The sequence below is a fragment of the Coregonus lavaretus genome (assembly GCF_964263955.1).
Source record: "Coregonus lavaretus genome assembly, chromosome: 9".
Classification (NCBI taxonomy): Eukaryota; Metazoa; Chordata; class Actinopteri; order Salmoniformes; family Salmonidae; genus Coregonus; species Coregonus lavaretus.
The window spans coordinates 37,242,475-37,261,053 of record NC_139996.1 but is presented as its reverse complement, the minus strand read 5'-3'; the positions used below and the strand labels follow the sequence as shown (position 1 = coordinate 37,261,053).

The 18,579-nt window shown below is 42.0% G+C and overlaps 2 protein-coding genes and 1 pseudogene across 4 annotated transcripts in view; 2 read left to right on the top strand and 1 right to left on the bottom strand.

The window, feature by feature from the left end:
* Positions 1-5,724, bottom strand: part of znrf1 (zinc and ring finger 1) — a 33,843-nt gene extending 28,119 nt beyond the window's left edge. Inside the window, exon 1 of one of the 2 annotated variants that reach the window (XM_084169121.1) lies at positions 4,494-5,724. In XM_084169121.1, coding sequence (XP_084025247.1) covers positions 4,494-4,878 — 385 coding nt within the window. In that variant the 5' untranslated portion in view covers positions 4,879-5,724. The remainder of the gene's footprint in view (positions 1-4,493) is intronic. The other variant, XM_084169122.1, reaches the window with a different exon arrangement.
* Positions 1-18,579, top strand: part of LOC311135343 (vacuolar protein sorting-associated protein 4A-like) — a 569,660-nt pseudogene that overhangs the window by 144,523 nt on the left and 406,558 nt on the right. The window lies entirely within an intron of this gene.
* Positions 7,454-18,459, top strand: gins3 (GINS complex subunit 3). Its single transcript, XM_084168203.1, has 3 exons — positions 7,454-7,708; positions 11,656-11,889; positions 17,852-18,459. Exons 1-3 carry the CDS (start codon positions 7,538-7,540, stop codon positions 18,080-18,082), a joined length of 636 nt encoding a protein of 211 aa, XP_084024329.1. The 5' UTR covers positions 7,454-7,537; the 3' UTR covers positions 18,083-18,459.

Genomic DNA, 18,579 nt, shown 5'->3' with positions numbered 1-18,579 from the left:
TTGCTACAGCAGGAAAATCATCCTGCAGAAACAGGAAATGTGAATTATTATGTGGATTATAATTAATGAGAATTTTTGTAGGTTTTGATACATTTTTAAAAAGGGAAAATCAAGTCTGAAATGTAAAAGTGGAAATTACAAACTTCAAATACACTACAGGTTTTACATTTCCTGCATTGCAGGAAAGTTATCTTGCAACAGAGTGATCTAATTAAGATCCTACATAAGATTCTACAAAAGTAGTGCACTATATAGGGAATAGGGTGCTGTTTGGGACACAGTCAGACAGAGGGGATAAGACACCATTAAAAGTACAGATTGGAAGTCTGTCTCCCTCTCCAATCAAACGGCAGGCAAGGTGACAGCTAGCTCCCTGTAATACCCTGCTCTGCCTGCTGTCCAGAAAGCCTCTGTCTCTCTGAGGAGAGCAAACACCTTGCTGTTTCAAGCCATTAGAGTAGACAAGACAACATAGATTATCTTATTAAATTAGTGACCTTGTTTGTTTGTGTATGTGTGTGTATCTTCTTTCCACGTGTCTGGGCTGGTTGTCCCTCTAATGATGGTACTAAATGATGGTGCATGAGCATGTCTAGAGACCTGTTTAGTCCAGAATACAGGAAATTATGCCCATACATGGATAGTAGCCATTTGATTACATCACATCCAACTCAAACCCAACTCAGACAACTCTTTACCTTACCAGAAAGAACAGCAGTTTCCATGGAAACAGCTGAATGAGAGAGTTAAAGACTTGGAAAGGGGGAGGAGGGGGCCGTGAGAGCTGACATACTGACCTATTGTTGTGTTAGCTAAACTCTTTGATTGCAGGAAGTAATGTGGCCTTAGATACAGGTGAGACGGGGGTAGAGTATGGGTAGGAGGGACGTGTGTAATTGCACTGGGGTGTATTGTGTTGGGGAGAAAGGGGTATCATTACACAGCGAATAAGACAGAATGGGCTGTTATGCTGTGGTGAGAAACAATGTGATTTAGGTTTGTGATACTTAATGATATAGAAAGCATCCGGTGATCACTGTGATGCTTGGTAGCCAGTGGCATCATCAGTGTAGTTGATTGACAGGGGCCATTGCCCCCTGCTACTGATGTCAAAGGTTTATCTTTAGAAAGTCTCTGCTGTATGATGACAGGATTTAGTCCCTACATCATGGCAACAGTCGCCACTGCCTTTGCCTTAGCTCCGTCCCCCTGTCCTTCTAATTGGCCAATCATTTGCATTTGTGGTATCCTTTTATTAGAAAGATCTGTCGGCTGTCACTCAACAACAGACTGGCTGTGAAACACTGGTGACAGAAAGTCTGTTAGAGGAACATGTCAAGCCTCTATCCCTCCCTCCCTCTCTTCCTCCTTTCCCCTTTTCTTCCTTTCTCCCTCTATCCCTCTCTCCCTCCCTGGCCCTCTGTCTCTTGAGGAAACAAGTGTGAGGATATTGTGGGGGTGGCAAGGAGCAAGCAAGTGTGCATCTTGAAAACAGCAGTGACAACCAACGTGGTTGTCACAGCAACAGAAATCCTCTCTCAGCAATCCAGTGTAGACTGTGTGTGTGTGTGTGTGTGTGTCCCTCTTCCTCTGTGTACACTGTGCTGAGCTAATGGGAGAAGAGAGAGAGAGTGTATGAGGGAATGGGAAAACAGAAATAAAATGAGAGTGACCTATATTGTTGAATCCCGCTGCCAGACAGTTTAGCACATATGTTCCACAATCCCATCATTCCTAAAAGACTTGCCAGTGTGTCTACAGTAGTGTATATGTGCATGTGTTCGTGTGTGTTTGTTATCTTTATCATTATTTACATTTCAATTAAAATGGCGGTGTACACAAGTGAATGATTGCTTATGGCTCTAATCTGAGAACAATTACATTGGCTTCCGTTTAAAGAGAGTTCAGTCAGTGCTCTGCTCAGCTCACATTCACATCGGTGAGTGAGTGATTACTTATCTCTGTGACGGGTGACTGAGCACTGTGGGTCTATCACAGGAGAGATATTACACAGACCATTGTTTAAGGGACTTTAATCTGAAAGTGCATAACAACAACAGTAGGTGAACAACTCACTAAGTGACAATGCAGACAGGACTCTGTTTAGGAACTGCATCAGTGGAGGGAGAATTGTCTCAGTGTTGTTTACTGTTTGCATCTAGATCAAACAGTTGGCTATCAGAAGGAGGTTTCCTGCCAGGATCAAGCTTATCAGGCAGTCATACACCAGGTGCGTAGGCACCGAGGGCCTCGGTGGGCCCGGGCCCACACACTGGGGAGCCAGGCCCACCCAATCAGATTGAGCAACAACAACGAAAAACTCTTTACTTGTCAGTGTTCCAAACTGGACATTATTTGTCTTGCAGAAAGTTAGCTGTTCTGTTTTTGGTCCACCCAAATTTCCACTGGCCCACCCACGAATGAATTTCTGGCTATGGCACCGTCATACACTATTGATAGAGTATTAATGCAGTATCACTGAGGCTGAGGAAAAGGACAGGCCAAAACAGTCCAGTTGGTAAAGATCAGAGGCCTCTGTGATATTTGGGCAATTCCACTGTAACAGAATTACGCTGAGACTCAGATTTTTCCATTTACAATGTATGCCAAACAAAAACCATTGATTTCAAAGTTTAACAAACCATACAACTCTATGCAAAATGACTATTTAAAACAATTTACACAGTAAAAAAAATCATTCACTGGAAGAACTGTGCAGATGCAAAGTTTGGTAACATAATTAATTGGTAACATAGTTTTATTCTGTTACCAAACATATCTGCACAGGTCATCCTGCAAATCAGTTTTTGTACCATTTTCAGTGGAAATTGTTAAAAGTAGTCCTTGTGAGTAGAGTTATATGGTTTGTTAAAGGCCCAATGCAGTCAAAAACGTGATTTTCCTGTATTTTTAAAAATATATATTTCCACACTATGAGGTTGGAATAATACTGTGAAATTGTGAAAATGATAATAATGCCTTTTTAGTGTTTTGGTGGGATGGAGTTTTGGCCTACCTGGTGGCCTGCCTCCCCACTCAGACCACTCCCAGAGAGTCCTAGCAAAAATCTTGCTTGAGAAATTGCTGTTTGCTAAGAATAATTGTTTCTTATTTTTTACCATTTTAATTGAAAACAATCAGAGTAGGTTACTTAATTGTTACCCAGAAATTATTTGATATTGAGATAAAAAGGACTGCATTGGACCAGCGTAATTCCGTTCCAATAGAATTGCCCATTTGTAATGATCAAACCCTTTGAGAAGTACAGTCTATCCCATTGTCATAGGAGATCTCTGATGTGACTTTGTGTCAGACTATGTGGTGTAAAGTATTAATTACATTGTTTATTTTGCAGCAGAACTGTCTACTGTCTACCATGGTGGCAACTCAAGCCTCTGTGTCATACATGCTTTGCAGACTGACAGTACTGTTTCTAGTTTGACTAATCAATAGAAGGCAACAAGATGTCTGACAAATGCTCCACTGAGATAAGAGAAAGGCTCCAGGAAATATCCAGAAAAATACATTTTTCATGGTTCTATCAATGAATTTTGCAATTCTACAGTCAAATCCATACTATGATAGGAGTGTAACCACAACAGACTGGAGGGTTTGACATTGATAGAATTTAAGATTTGGTGTCTCTGTCTCAAAACGTGCTCTATCAGAGACATAGACATGAAGCTCAGAATGGAGTTATTGGACATCTTTAATACTGTTTGTAAGGCATAGGTCTACTTAGCATGGCCTTCACTTTTCAATCACCATTAATAGCCTGTGAATCTGAAACCTGAATACATTCACACTGAGTAACTTTTCCTTCATTAGGTCCCCCCCCCCCCCCCCAGAGAGGACAGAAGAAAGCAAAGACAGACTACGTGTTTTGAAAACAGGGCTAGATTCTGTACCTGAAGCAGGACCAGGGCCTTCGCCTCGCTCACAGAAAGCTTTTCAGTCACATAAAAAAGGAATATCAGGGGTCGCCTAGCAATAAAAGGAAGGAAAACAATCTGGATGTTGATGCCTAACTTTCTGTTTCCCTCCTGTGGGCTGCTGGTTTGGGCTTTGGTAATGAGGGCATGGGGACCTGAGCCAGTGTCCTCAGTTTTCTGCAGCTCAGGCCCTGACAAGCCCAGTCAGTGAGACATATTGTTGTCTGAGCAGATGATAACGGTGGGCCCTCCCTCCTCCTCTCTAATCATAGGCTAATTGACTGAGCTAGATTTGGGAACATGGCTTATTAGCGTCATTTCTCACAACAAGGTATTGGAGACAACCTGCCATACAGGAGGTCAGACACTCAATAAACCCAGATTTACTGGCCTGCTGTACACACATGCACACACACACAAATGAATGAATTAAGTTCCATGGATGGTAGGGAAGTTTGCTGATGACATTTAGGCCTAATGTCAATGCATCCCTCTGTAAGCCCTGATAACTGATAACTTTGATGTCTGCTGCCAGCCAGAGGTGGATGTGTGCACACTTACCACTGTGGGCGCTAAACCACCGGGGTGCAATGTGCAGGGGCAAGGTGTCTGCCAACGACCCTCGGGATCCCAGATAGAGCATACCGTCCGTGTGATGCCCGCCGCCCGTTTCCTGGTAGCCGTTACCATGGGCAGCGTTAGTGCCAGACCCCCCTCCTGCCCTGTCCGAGCCAGTTCCTCTGGGGGTATAAAACCCAAAGGGCACCGCAGGACTATGTTCTATGCCCATCCCAACCACTGAACTCACTGAGCGGCTGCGTAGCCCCATAGTGCCACCCGGTCGGTAGTGCCCAAAGTGGGCAGAGGGCGGCACTGCGCTGTCATCCGTCGAGACACCGGGAAAAGCACCCCGGGGCCGCCCTGCCGTACTTTGCTTGCCCCCCATCCAAAGCACCCGAGCAAAATGGGTGGGGGTTGTTGAAACGGGGGCTCCGCAGAGAGTCGAGCCGTCACTGGAATCGCCCCCGACACGCCTGTCTGCAGTGGACTTCTCGCCCTTTGCCAGAGACAAAACGGCAGCTAAAAAAAATGCTGGGTTGTCAAGTCTGACTAACAGACGCAACAGCCCATTTCCCTGACCGCAACATGAGCGACTTAATGTTTTGATTCACATCAAACGAGAAAAGCTTGAATCTATAGGATTGTGTCAAACGAATGACAGAAAAAAAAAAACGCAACACGTTTTCCCCTCACAGATAATGACAGGACAGCCTGCCCAAATCACAACAGGGAAGACAAACACAAATCGCAACAAACGTATCCGACAGTCGCGCTTCTCCGCAGTAGGCTACCACCTTTACATGTATTATTTTGCCTTGACTGACTCAGCTGATCATAGCAATGACAACTGTTGCTGTCTGTCTGCCAGTATGTCTTTCCAACGATGTGTGTCCGAGTCCACTTGTTCTCCGGTTCCCGGAGATTCGGGTCAATGTATGCCGCTCCCCTGCACTATCATATCCGCGCGCTCGCTCTCACTCTTGCTGCTGGTAGACAATGGCGTTCAGTGCGCATACTCGGATTATCAATGTAAAGACAGCGTGAAGAGGGAATATACAGTACTCTATATTCTTAATCACGATGAATTGATTAACAGATTGTCCTCATTGTCTATCTCTTCTAGAAATCCAACGATGGCTCTTGTCTGGTTCGCCCCCGGCTGCCAAATCAGACAAATGCAGTGTGAGCAGAGGACGAGATGTGACCTGCTGTCATAACCAAGTTAACATGCAGATGGCACAGCTTTCATATTTCTCACCATATACTGAATTGTTGAGATTATTGACTCATGAATAATTATGTGATTAGGCCTACTAAATCTCATCCTGATAATTAGGAGCCTAGATGTCTTTCCCCCCAAATAGGCCTAATTGTTATTGGCATAAGTTATAGCCTAACTGTTTATTAGCCTACTGATAAATAAACTATAAATAAACAAACAATGAACACTATTCACCATTTATAAACCCTGTAAACAATTTGTAAAGTGCCCGAATGTAAAACTGACTACCACTGTGTGTTTCTTAAAAAACAATCAATGACTGAGAAACGGTTTATCATGCCATGCATGGCGTCACAGTTGAAAGACAAAGGATGGCCTCTACCTACCAAATGAGTCAGCGGTATTTACTTTGCCTTCTTTTGTGTGGGTGTGCCATGAAACACACATCAAATGTGTGCGTGTGTGTGTTAACGATGATCTCTTTGATTTAGGCTACACGGGATACAGTTAAGCCTATGTGTCTGAATGTGTGGGTTTGAGTGACAGCACAGTCAGGGGTGACAGACACCTGTCACTCCCATTCACTCATGCATGCATAAAGCCAGTCTAACTCACAGTATCTCAGATGGTCGTATGTCAGAGCAGCTTACCGATCACTGCACCTGTACACAGCCCATCTGTAATTAGCCCACCCAACTACCTCATATTGTTATTTATTTTGCTCATTTGCACCCCAGTGTCTCTATTTGCACATCATCTTTTTTTTTTTTTTTTGTCATTTAGCAGACGCTCTTATCCAGAGCGATTTACAGGAGCAATTAGGTTTAAGTGCATTGCTCAAGGGCACATCGACAGATTTTTCACCTAGTCGGCTCGGGGATTAGAACCAACGACCTTTCGGTTACTGGCACAACGCTCTTAACCACTAAGCTACCTGCCGCCCCATCTATCACTCCAGTGTTAATACTAAATTGTAATTATTTTGCACTATGGCCTATTTATTGCCTTACCTCCATAACTTACTACATTTGCAAACACTGTATATAGATTTTCTATTTTTCTATTGTGTTATTGACTGTACGTTTTTGTTTATCCCATATGTAACTCTGTGTTGTTGTTGTTTTTATCGCACTGCTTTGGTTTATCTTGGCCAGGTCGCAGTTGTAAATAAGACTTGTTCTCAACAAAATCAATTAATTAACAACAACAAAAATTAGGCCATCCTTGTTGATGTGGTCATTAAACATAGCCTACACACACAGACGTACAGGCGCACACACACACTAGGGAAATCTTTAAACTACTTCATACAAAGGCGACATTGGGACCTCCACTGGCTAAATGAGTAATTGCAAGTTACTAATCACTCACCATCACTGAAAATACATGTCAACTCAGATAACCATGCTGTTCAGTCTATCTTCAGATTGAACAACGATAGTGTGAGACTATAGACAGGTGAGACTATTGTAGCCTATATGATCAGTGAAAAATATTGCTAGTCTGCTAATAATGCATGGCAATTTGAGAAAAATTCTACAAAAAAAGAAGAAAAAATAAGCATTAAGCACATCACTTTCATGTGCTCTTCTCATAAGAACCAGTAATTATAGACTAAATGTTTAGAAAGCTCTCTGTTATATCCGATTGTTTTGACTGTCGAAAATCGATTGCTCTCGCCTGGCTCAAAAGTGGACTGTTGCGCATGTCGGGTCATTTCGAAGTTTCGCGCCAAACTAGGGAAGCAAAGTGTAAACAGTCCCACACAGCAGAAGTTAGCTAGCTCGCTAATTACTTGGCGGATACCTACAGTGAGTTTTTAATGGAGACACAGTCGTACCTTCCCGTGCCTCCTGGGGTGGGGATGGAAGAGAATTTCTTCTCTCTTGACGACATTTTGCTTTCTCACGAGAGGCTACCTAGTCGGACAGAATGCACATTTCCCCGACTTGGATTCCTGGAGAAATCGAGTGACTCGCGAGACATTCAAGAGGTCAGTCGAACATGTGAAACAATGTAGAGCTAGCTAAACATTCCATCCGATAATGTTACTGTGTAGCCGCTGATCTCATTACCTGTGCCCCCGTGGCTATTAGCTAGCTAAGTAGTTATTATTGTAGTTATCCACTTGGAATTCCTGCTGGTTATTCAGTCACCTCGTCCACTAGCCCTTGATCATGACTCTCAGTTCCATTACAGATAAGTCACTGCAGGAAAGCAAAAGGACGTTGAAAAGACATCTAAAATACGTATTTTCCAGACGTTGAAGTTAACTTCAATTTAGGTTCTGAATGAAAGTTGAAAATAAACCAAACAGACGTTTATGATTGTTTCAGATTTGTTCCGGACCGGACCTAAAACAATGTCTGTGAACGTGGAAATCAAGGCTGGTCCGGACTGCACCAAAAACAAATCATTCAAAAGACATCGGCTCGTGCTTACTGGGGTGTAGCCTACGATGTTAGCCAGCAATGGAATTTTATGAATGCCTATCCATGTGGTAGGCCCACCGTTTGTAAAACAGGCCGATACATTGGCTTTATTAGTCCTGATTCCTGTGACAAATCAATTAGGCTATTTAAGCTCTGAATATCAGCAACCCAACTTTATCAGAAGCTATCGTGAGCTTATTTTCAGCGTGTTTACACAGAAGTATTTTCTTTTTCGCTATGATCAGCTTGTCAAAAATGGACAGATACAAACTTGAAACCAATATCGGGCTACTTATTCACCAGACATGCGCAATTAGCTTGTTCATAAGGTTAATTAATTAGTAATGTCAACTATTGAAAAACACTTTGTTTTGCTAAATTGTTTTTATTAGGGGTTCAAGAAGCGAAGAAATGCTATAGCGGTGGGTCAAATAGGGAAGTAAATGGAAATAAATGTGCCAAAATTATATAATTACTCCTGTCTGTACAGAAATAAATACAATCATTCAAAATACTACACCCATGACTTAGCCACAGAGGATTCGAGGATCATTAGCTTATTTAAAAAAATTGCTGTGGATTGTTTCAAATCACAAGGTGGGCCTATGCCTATTTGGGAATCACCACAATTTGGGCAGCGCGTTTGGCAATATGCCTAGCTGATACAAACGTTTTAGTTTCTCAAAATCATTGTCACGTGGTTAATCATAAAAATCGAAATTAAAATGATACATCTAAAAGTTAAGTCCACTAATGCAATATCACCAGCCTTTGCCATATGGACACTTTGATACACCATTGTCGTCTAAAGAAATGAGCGCATGGGACTCATAATCCATTTTTTAATTTCGATTTTTATGATTAACCACTTGACAATGATTACTAAAACTAAAACTTTATTATTGAAATGAAAACTGTTACACACAAATGTGCGTATGAAAATCATAACTGGCACGCAGAATGGTAGAAATGGTTGGATAAATTGTAAGCTTCCCCAAACTTGAAACTTGCGCGCCACCTATGAAGTCTTTATAAAATAAAGGAGCTGCAGGAGAAATCCTGCTCAAAATAGGCTCTGTGGGTGTGTGATAGTTGTGTTGGATAAATAAGATACATGACTAATGAAAATACTCACAGGCCAATTTAATTCTACAAAATTATGCAAATTAACCTATAGACCGATAAGCATGATGGTCAAATGTATTTCCATTGAATGGTATTTCCATCAATAAAAAAAAGCATTACTTTTCAATGGGAATTTTTTCTCCCAGTCATTTTGGCCGGTAACAGGATTTATTTTATTTTATTTATCAGCCTTTTATTTTTCCGGCCAAAAGACAGCAATTGCCGGCTAATGGAAACCCTGTCAGGGATATGATTCTAGCTAAGTTGTAAAGTATGGTTCAGTTCGGCACATGGTGGCACTGTTTTACAGGAAAAACATTTGATGCAAGCTCATTGGCTTGTAGCGGCCTTGTTGTTTGAGCAAGAGTCTTGGAAAATATTGCGTTTTGAAGACGTCCATCCATAGACTCTATATACCAAATTTGGTGCGACTGGTCCAGCAGTTCTGGAGAAGATGTTTAAAGTAGTTAGCATCATTAGAAATGGTCCAAAATGCATCATCACCACGTTTTTTTCTTTTTCTGATATTTGGCAAGCGTGGTAAAGAGTACAGAAGTAGCTCATCCTAGGGCAACATGTCCAATTTGTCCTGATGGTGGCACAGTGGGCCCACAGCTTGAACCCTGGCATTGCTGCTTGCAACTATATTTCTCATTATTAATAGGAGACATATAAGCACCCACAAATTGTGTAGCAATAGGCCCATATAATGTTATCAAGTCATGAGCCTCATGAGTAGCCAAAATCAAATGCATAAATGATAAAGTACAAATGATAAAGTACGACTGGGGTTTATATATAAATGCCTGGAGCATTTCAATTTTGGAGAATCTATTATAAAATGGGTTAAAATCATATATAGTAACCCTAAGTGTAAAATGGTAAATAATGGCTATTTCTCAGAAAGTTTGAAACTGTCAAGAGGAGTGAAACAAGGTTGTCCATTATCAACATATCTATTTATTATGGGCATCGAGATGTTGGCTATTAAAATCAGATCCAACAATAATATCAAGGGATTAGAAATCCAGGGCTTAAAATCAAAGGTGTCATTGTACACTGATGATTCATGTTTTCTTTTAAATCCACAACATGAATCCCTCCACAGCCTCATAGAGGATCTAGATACATTTTCTAACCTCTCTGGATTACAACCAAATTATGATAAATGTACTATATTACGTATTGGATCACTAAAAAATACAATTTTTACATTACCATGTAGTTTACCAATAAAATGGTCTGATGGTGATGTGGATATACTTGGAATACATATCCCAAATGAAATAAAAAATCTCACTCCAATACATTTTAATAGAAAGTTAGCAAAAATAGATAAGATCTTGCTACCATGGAAAGGTAAATACCTGCCAATTTGTGGAAAAATCACCCTGATTAACTCTTCAATATTATCCCAGTTTACCTATTTGCTTGTGGTCTTGCCTACGCCTAGCGAACAGGGAAGAAAAAAAAAAATATATATATATATATATTTTTCCCTTTATTACTTTCCAACCCCACCACCCCTTCCCTAATTGGAGTAAACTAGTGAACAACAATGCTTAGGCCTCTACTTCCAGCTTATTTGTTATATTTTTATATATATATAAAACATATGGGAGATTGGAAGTGATGCAGACAATTACATTGATGGAATTTACAATCTATCTGCAATATTAAAGCTGATCTCCCCCCCCCCCAAAAAAAAGAAGAAATAATTCAAATGCATATTGTGGAAATGTTTGTGACTGTATACACTGTGGCCAGTTTATTAGGTACACCACCTCGTTCACAAAAATTGTTAGCTCCTGTGACAGTGAGTCACGTGGCTTGCTATATAAATCAGGCAGACAGGCATCAAGGCATTCAGTTACTGTTCGATTGAACGTTAGAATGGGCAAAATGAGTGACCTAAGCCAGTGCTTCTCAAACCTCTTCTCGGGGACCCCCAGCCATTTCATCTATTCAAGAGCTAGCACACCTGATTAAACTTGTCAACTAATTATCAATCCCTTGACAATGTGAATCAGGTGAGTTAGTTGAGGGCTACTACAAAATTGTGAAACGTCTGAGGAGAGGTTTGAGAACCAATGACCTGAGCGACTTGGAGCTTAAGCAGCATGAGTCCTGCCTGGTTTCAATGGTACAGGCTGGTGGCGGTGGTGTAATGTTGTGGGGTATGTTTTCCTGGCACACGTTAGGTCCCTTGATTCCAATTGAGCAATGTGTCCATGCCCCAAAGAATTCAGGCAGTTCTGGAGGCAAAGGGGGTCCGAGCCGGTACTTGATGGGTGTACCTAATAAACTGGCCACATGGTATATATCTAGCTAGCGAAGTCCTTTTTATCCATCACCTAAAGAACGTTTTTCTCCGGTCTTTCAGGGTACAAAGATGGAGATGCCCCTGTTCCTGGCAAAGGGCTTGTATGAGAGGAAGAGGCGTGTTGTCTCAGTGGAGCTGCCTAAGGTGTACAAAGAGGGCTGGAGGACTGTGTTCAACGCAGACCCCACTGTAGTAGACCTTCACAAGATGGGGCCCTATTACTATGGCCTCGGCTCCCAGATGCTGCACTTTGACAGCCCTGAGAATCCAGAGATTGCCCAGGCGGTGCTTCAGGTGAGTACAGCACATAAACATTTATACCCTCTGTTAAGAATTTCTCTGCAGTCCCTCTGTTATCACCATCTCACTGCTCACCCAACTCTCTTCTAACCATATCTCCTGCCTCATTGCTTCTACTACTACCATTGCCAAATTATTTATCACTAATCTTTATCTATTTGTACACTTTTAGTTGTACAATATCAGTAGAATGTTTATGAATGAGTCACCACCCTGGCCAAGTGGTTGGACATGCTGACAAACCCATTCAGTGTTATGTCCCATAGTCGGCCACTAGGTGGTGCCATGTGATCTTGTCATCATTGACTAACAGGCTGTGTGTAGTGTTGTTTTGTTGCTGGGCAGACTGACAAATCACATCAGTCATCTTTGAAAATCAATGACTTCTAGTGAATCCAACAGGATTATTAGTAGTTTTTCTCTGCATCCACGAAGGATGACTGCATTTCATCAAATGTTTTTATTCACCTCTTCTATCTCCCTGAGGTACAGTTGAAGTCAGAAGTTTACATACACCTTAGCCAAATACATTTAAACTCAGTTTTTCACAATTCCTGACATTTAATCCTAGTAACAATCCCCTGTCTTAGGTCAGTTAGGATCACTACTTAATTTTAAGAATGTGAAATGTCAGAATAATAGTAGAGAATTATTTATTTCAGCTTTCATTTCTTTCATCACATTCCCAGTGGGTCAGAAGTTTATACACTCAATTAGTATTTGGTAGCATTGCCTTTAAATTGTTTAACTTGGGTCAAATGTTTTGGGTAGCCTTCCACAAGCTTCCCACAATACGTTGGGTGAATTTTGGCCCATTCCTCCTGACAGAGCTGGTGTAACTGAGTCAGGTTTGTAGGCCTCCTTGCTCACACACGCTTTTTCAGTTCTGCCCACAAACTTTCTATAGGATTGAGGTCAGGGCTTTGTGATGGCCACTCCAATACCTTGACTTTGTTGTCCTTAAGCCATTTTGCCACAACTTTGGAAGTATGCTTGGGGTCATTGTCCATTTGGAAGACCCATTTGCGACCAAGCTTTAACTTCCTGACTGATGTCTTGAGATGTTGCTTCAATATATCCACATCATTTTCCTTCCTCATGATGCCATCTATTTTGTGAAGTGCACCAGTCCCTCCTGCAGCAAAGCACCCCTACAGCATGACGCTGCCACCAACATGCTTCACGGTTGGGATGGTGTTCTTCGGCTTGCAAGCCTTCCCCTTTTTCCTCCAAACATAACAATGGTCATTATGGCCAAACAGTTATATTTTTGTTTCATCAGACCAGAGGACATTTCTCAAAAAAGTATGATCTTTGTCCCCATGTTGCAAACTGTAGTCTGGCTTTTTTATGGTGGTTTTGGAGCAGTGGCTTCTTCCTTGCTTCGTGGCCTTTCAGGGTATGTCGATATAGGACTCGTTTTACTGTGGATATAGATACTTTAGTACCTGTTTCCTCCAGCATCTTCACAAGGTCCTTAGCTGTTGTTCTGAGATTGATTTGCACTTTTCGCACCAAAGTACGTTCATCTCTAGGAGACAGAACGTGTCTCCTTCCTGAGTGGTATGACAGCTGCGTGGTCCCATGGTGTTTATACTTGCGTGCTATTGTTTGTACAGATGAACGTGGTACTTTCAGGCATTTAGAAATTGCTCCCAAGGATGAACCAGACTTGTGGATGTCTACAATTTTGTTTCTGAGGTCTTGGCTGATTTCTTTTGATTTTCCCATGATGTCAAGCAAAGAGGCACTGAGTTTGAAGGTAGGCCTTGAAATACATCCAAAGGTACACCTCCAATTGACTCAAATGATGTCAATTAGCCTATCAGAAGCTTCTAAAGCCATGACATCATTTTCTGGAATTTTCCAAGCTGTTTAAAGGCACAGTCAACTTAGTGTATGTAAACTTCTGACCCACTGGAATTGTGATACAGTGAATTATAAGTGAAATATTCTGTCTGTAAACAATTGTTGGAAAAATTACTTGTCATGCACAAAGTAGATGTCCTAACCGACTTGTCAAACGATAGTTTGTTAACAAGAAATTGGTTGAAAAACGAGTTTTAATGACTCCAACCTAAGTGTATGTAAACTTCCGACTTCAACTGTATGTATACGGGTTATGTGTCATTGGTTGTGTTTGTATTAACCTCCCTCTTTATTCACTTCTTGTATTTTCTTGAGCTCTTGGTATGGTGTCGTGGAAATTCTAATCGATAATGAGGAGAGACCAGGTCAACCACCAATCAGGATATTACTTTATTCAAAACGTGTTAATAAGTGAGGCTGGTCGACCCAACACTCTTGACTGTTGGGTTGAGAGCTCTGGCATACAGACAATACAAATATATTTTATAGCACGATACACCCTCCCAGTCTACATGACAAACAGCAGATGTGTGGAATGAGTCAAAAGGTGAGACTTGATATATGAGAAAGGAGTATCTCCCATCCAGATAGCATTTGCTATGAAGACTGTTCTTATTGCATGGAAACCAGAGTTTGGCCCCCAAGACAAGGTTCCTGTCATCATAATCAATTCCCGAGCCATCTCTCCCTGGTACCTTACATTACACAAACACCAACTCATTCAATGGAATGCATGTTGTAGGTTTTATCATCAAACCATTAGTAAATCAATTGTCAGCTCCAGATACCCCTATTTCGAGTAAAACCCATGTCCTTGACCACACGCCTAGACTAGCTGCAGGGAGCTGGAGTAGAAACCATCCCTTTACAAAAACACAGCATTAGTAGAACAGTATATAATTGTTAATTATTAATATTAAACAAAGCAGGTAAACATGTTACATGTACATTTTTCTCTCACAATGGTTGTGTGTTTCTCGTTGGTTGTGTTGATGTGAAACATTATATTCTCATGGCTTAACCCAATGATGTTTATAAACCCTGGAATGCTGATTCTATGTATTGGCCATTGAGAGTCTTTGAAGCCACCGGTCGGCCATATTGGCACACTCCAGTAGGAGCAGTCCTCCATAGGAATGAATGGAATTCTACAGTATTTCAATTTCAATGTTTCAAGGACAGAATTACATGTATTTAAGTAATTTTTTTGTGGTGGGGAGAGTAACATTAGTTATCTCAAATATTTTTTAAATATATATTTATTTGTAGCTCACATAATATAATTTAAAAGTATGCATTTAAAGGTGCAATAGTCTCCCGAGTGGCGCAGCGGTCAAAGGCACTGCATCGCAGTGCTAAAGGCCTGGGTTCGATCCCAGGCTGTATCGCAGCCCAATTTCAGTTTGTGACAAAAGAAGCATAGAGAATCATTGTACCATCTAAACCGCTGTGAAATGTACACTGCTCAAAAAAATTAAGGAAACACTAAAATAACACATCCTAGATCTGAATAAATGAAATAATCTTATTAAATACTTTTTTCTCTACATAGTTGAATGTGCTGACAACAAAATCACACACAAATTATCAATGGAAATCAAATGTATCAACCCATGGAGGTCTGGATTTGGAGTCACCCTCAAAATTAAAGTGGAAAACCACACTACAGGCTGATCCAACTTTGATGTAATGTCCTTAAAACAAGTCAAAATGAGGCTCAGTAGTGTGTGTGGACTCCACGTGCCTGTATGACCTTCCTACAACGCCTGGGCATGCTCCTGATGAGGTGGCAGATGGTCTCCTGAGGGATCTCCTCCCAGACCTGGACTAAAGCATCCGCCAACTCCTGGAGAGTCTGTGGTGCAACGTGGCGTTGGTGGATGGAGCGAGACATGATGTCCCAGATGTGCTCAATTGGATTCAGGTCTGGGGAACGGGCGGGCCAGTCCATAGCATCAATGCCTTCCTCTTGCAGGAACTGCTGACACACTCCAGCCACATGAGGTCTAGCATTGTCTTGTATTAGGAGGAACCCAGGGCCAACCGCACCAGCATATGGTCTCACAAGGGGTCTGAGGATCTCATCTCGGTACCTAATGGCAGTCAGGCTACCTCTGGCGAGCACATGGAAGGCTGTGCAGCCCCCCAAAGAAATGCCACCCCACGCCATGACTGAACCACCGCCAAACCGGTCATGCTGGAGGATGTTGCAGGCAGCAGAACGTTCTCCACGGCGTCTCCAGACTCTGTCACATGTGCTCAGTGTGAACCTGCTTTCATCTGTAAAGAGCACAGGGCGCCAGTGGCGAATTTGCCAATATTGGTGTTCTCTGGCAAATGCCAAACGTCCTGCATGGTATTGGGCTGTAAGCACAACCCCCACCTGTGGACGTCAGGCCCTCATACCACCCTCATGGAGTCTGTTTCTGACCGTTTCAGCAGACACATGCACATTTGTGGCCTGCTGGAGGTCATTTTGCAGGGCTCTGGCAGTGCTCCTCCTGCTCCTCCTTGCACAAAGGCGGAGGTAGCGGTCCTGCTGCTGGGTTGTTGCCCTCCTACGGCCTCCTCCACATCTCCTGGTGTACTGGCCTGTCTCTTGGTAGCGCCTCCATGCTCTGGACACTACGCTGACAGACACAGCAAACCTTCTTGCCACAGCTCGCATTGATGTGCCATCCTGGATGAGCTGCACTACCTGAGCCACTTGTGTGGGTTGTAGACTCCGTCTCATGCTACCACTAGAGTGAAAGCACCGCCAGCATTCAAAAGTGACCAAAACATCAGCCAGGAAGCATAGGAACTGAGAAGTGGTCTGTGGTCACCACCTGCAAAACCAGTCCTTTATTGGGGGTGTCTTGCTAATTGCCTATAATTTCCACCTGTTGTCTATTCCATTTGCACAACAGCATGTGAAATGTATTGTCAATCAGTGTTGCTTCCTAAGTGGACAGTTTGATTTCACAGAAGTGTGATTGACTTGGAGTTACATTGTGTTTAAGTGTTCCCTTAATTTTTTTGAGCAGTGTATTTTCATTAACCAAAACTATCGTATTTTCAGCTGTTTGAAGCTGGTGCCCAAAACTGAAAGTAAAAGATGCAGAAATATAAGAACGGGAAGCATAGAAATGGCGCACATAGAACAGATCTACTGCTTCTTAGACTTGCTTTCAATGTGAATGACATATCTATAACTTACATTTCTATGTGAATTTGGTCCGGGCGCCCAAAAAGTTACATATTGCAGCATTAAGGTGTCTGTAATAGAATAAATGTGGCAAAACGAATATAAACATTGATAAATGCATTTCTATAGCTGTATTTCTTTTTTTTCAATAGATGGAGGCACTGTGGCTTCAACACAGCTCCCTCTAGCAAGCATCTAGTGTGTGTGTGTATATACACGTAAAGTGTTGGTCCCATGTTTCATGAGCTGAAATAAAATATCTCAATTTTCCAAACGCACAAAAAGCTTATTTCTCTCAACTTTTGTGCATACATTTGTTTACATCCCTGTTAGTGAGCTATTTAGCCTTTCAAGATAATCCATCCACCTGACAGGTGTGACATATCAAGAAGATGTTTAAACTGCATGATCATTATACAGGTGCGCCTTGTGCTGGTGACAGTTAAAGGCCACTCTAAAATGTGCAGTTTTGTCACAACACAATGCCACAGATGTCTGAAGTTTTGAAGGGGTGTGCAATTGTCATGACTGCAGGAATGTTCACCAGAGCTGTTGCCAGATAATGAATTGTTGATTTCTCTACCATAAGCCACCTCCGTCTTTTTAGAGAAGTTGGCAGTACGTCCAACTGGCTTCACAACCGCAGACCACGTGTAACCACTCCAGCTCAGGAACTCCACATCCAGCCTCTTCACCTGTTGGCATATGCCCTCCCAGGCCTACCCATGGCTGCGCCGCTGCCCAGTCATGTGAAATCCATAGATTAGGGCCTAATTAATTTATTTCAATTGACTGATTTCCTTATATGAACAGTAACTCAGGAAAATCTTTGACATTTTTGTATGTTGCGTTTATATTTTTGTTCAGTATAAATCATTGGCTAAACCTCTTCACCTCCAGACATTCATTGGTCGTTTCCGCCGGACCATGGATTCCTCCCAGAATGCCTACAACGAAGACACGTCAGCCCTGGTGGAGCGCTTGGATTACCTGGAGAGGGCGCTGTTCAGGGCGGGGCAGAGCGGCCTCAACAGCTTCCAGAACTGGGAGAGGGGCCGCGCATCAACAATCACTGCCTCTAGCCTGGTGCTCAACTACCGCAAGAGGAAGATCACTGATCTGCAGCCCTGAGGGGCATCCCCAAAGATGCATCCCAAATGCCACCATATTCCCTACATAGTGCACTACTTGGGCCCTGGTCAAAAGTAGTGCACTATAAATGGACTAAGGCGCCATTTGGAACACAACACAGGCCAGAAGAGAAAGGACTGAGTTGGAAGGAGAGTACTGGAGTTGTGTGTGTTAGAAAATAAAGCTAAGTTTCAAGTGGGAATCAGTTTGTTGTTTTGGTTCTGTGTTTCTATGTTATAGTGTAATCTTTTGTGTTCAATTTTGAGATCTTTACACACTCTGTACACGTTTTTCAAAGACTTTGTAAATCTTTTTTGAATGATCTGCTTTATCTAATCTAAGTTTGAATTTTCTTAATTAAACCTACCTTAGACTTTAAATTGGATGTCATCCCTTTTTCTTATGGGAAGTATGAATGGTGGGGTAAAACAGGAAAGGTTTTTTGAGAGCAGAGTTACAGTATTTTGCAAAAGCATGTGGCCATGCATTTCATCAGC

What these genes read in the sequence shown, in the direction of transcription:
- gins3 (XM_084168203.1), top strand. Translation starts at nt 7,538, where the DNA reads ATGGAGACACAGTCGTACCTTCCCGTGCCTCCTGGGGTGGGGATGGAA. An exon ending in ACTCGCGAGACATTCAAGAG is followed by an intron (nt 7,709 to 11,655) that starts GTCAGTCGAACA and finishes CCGGTCTTTCAG; the next exon opens with GGTACAAAGATGGAGATGCC. An exon ending in TTGCCCAGGCGGTGCTTCAG is followed by an intron (nt 11,890 to 17,851) that starts GTGAGTACAGCA and finishes CTTCACCTCCAG; the next exon opens with ACATTCATTGGTCGTTTCCG.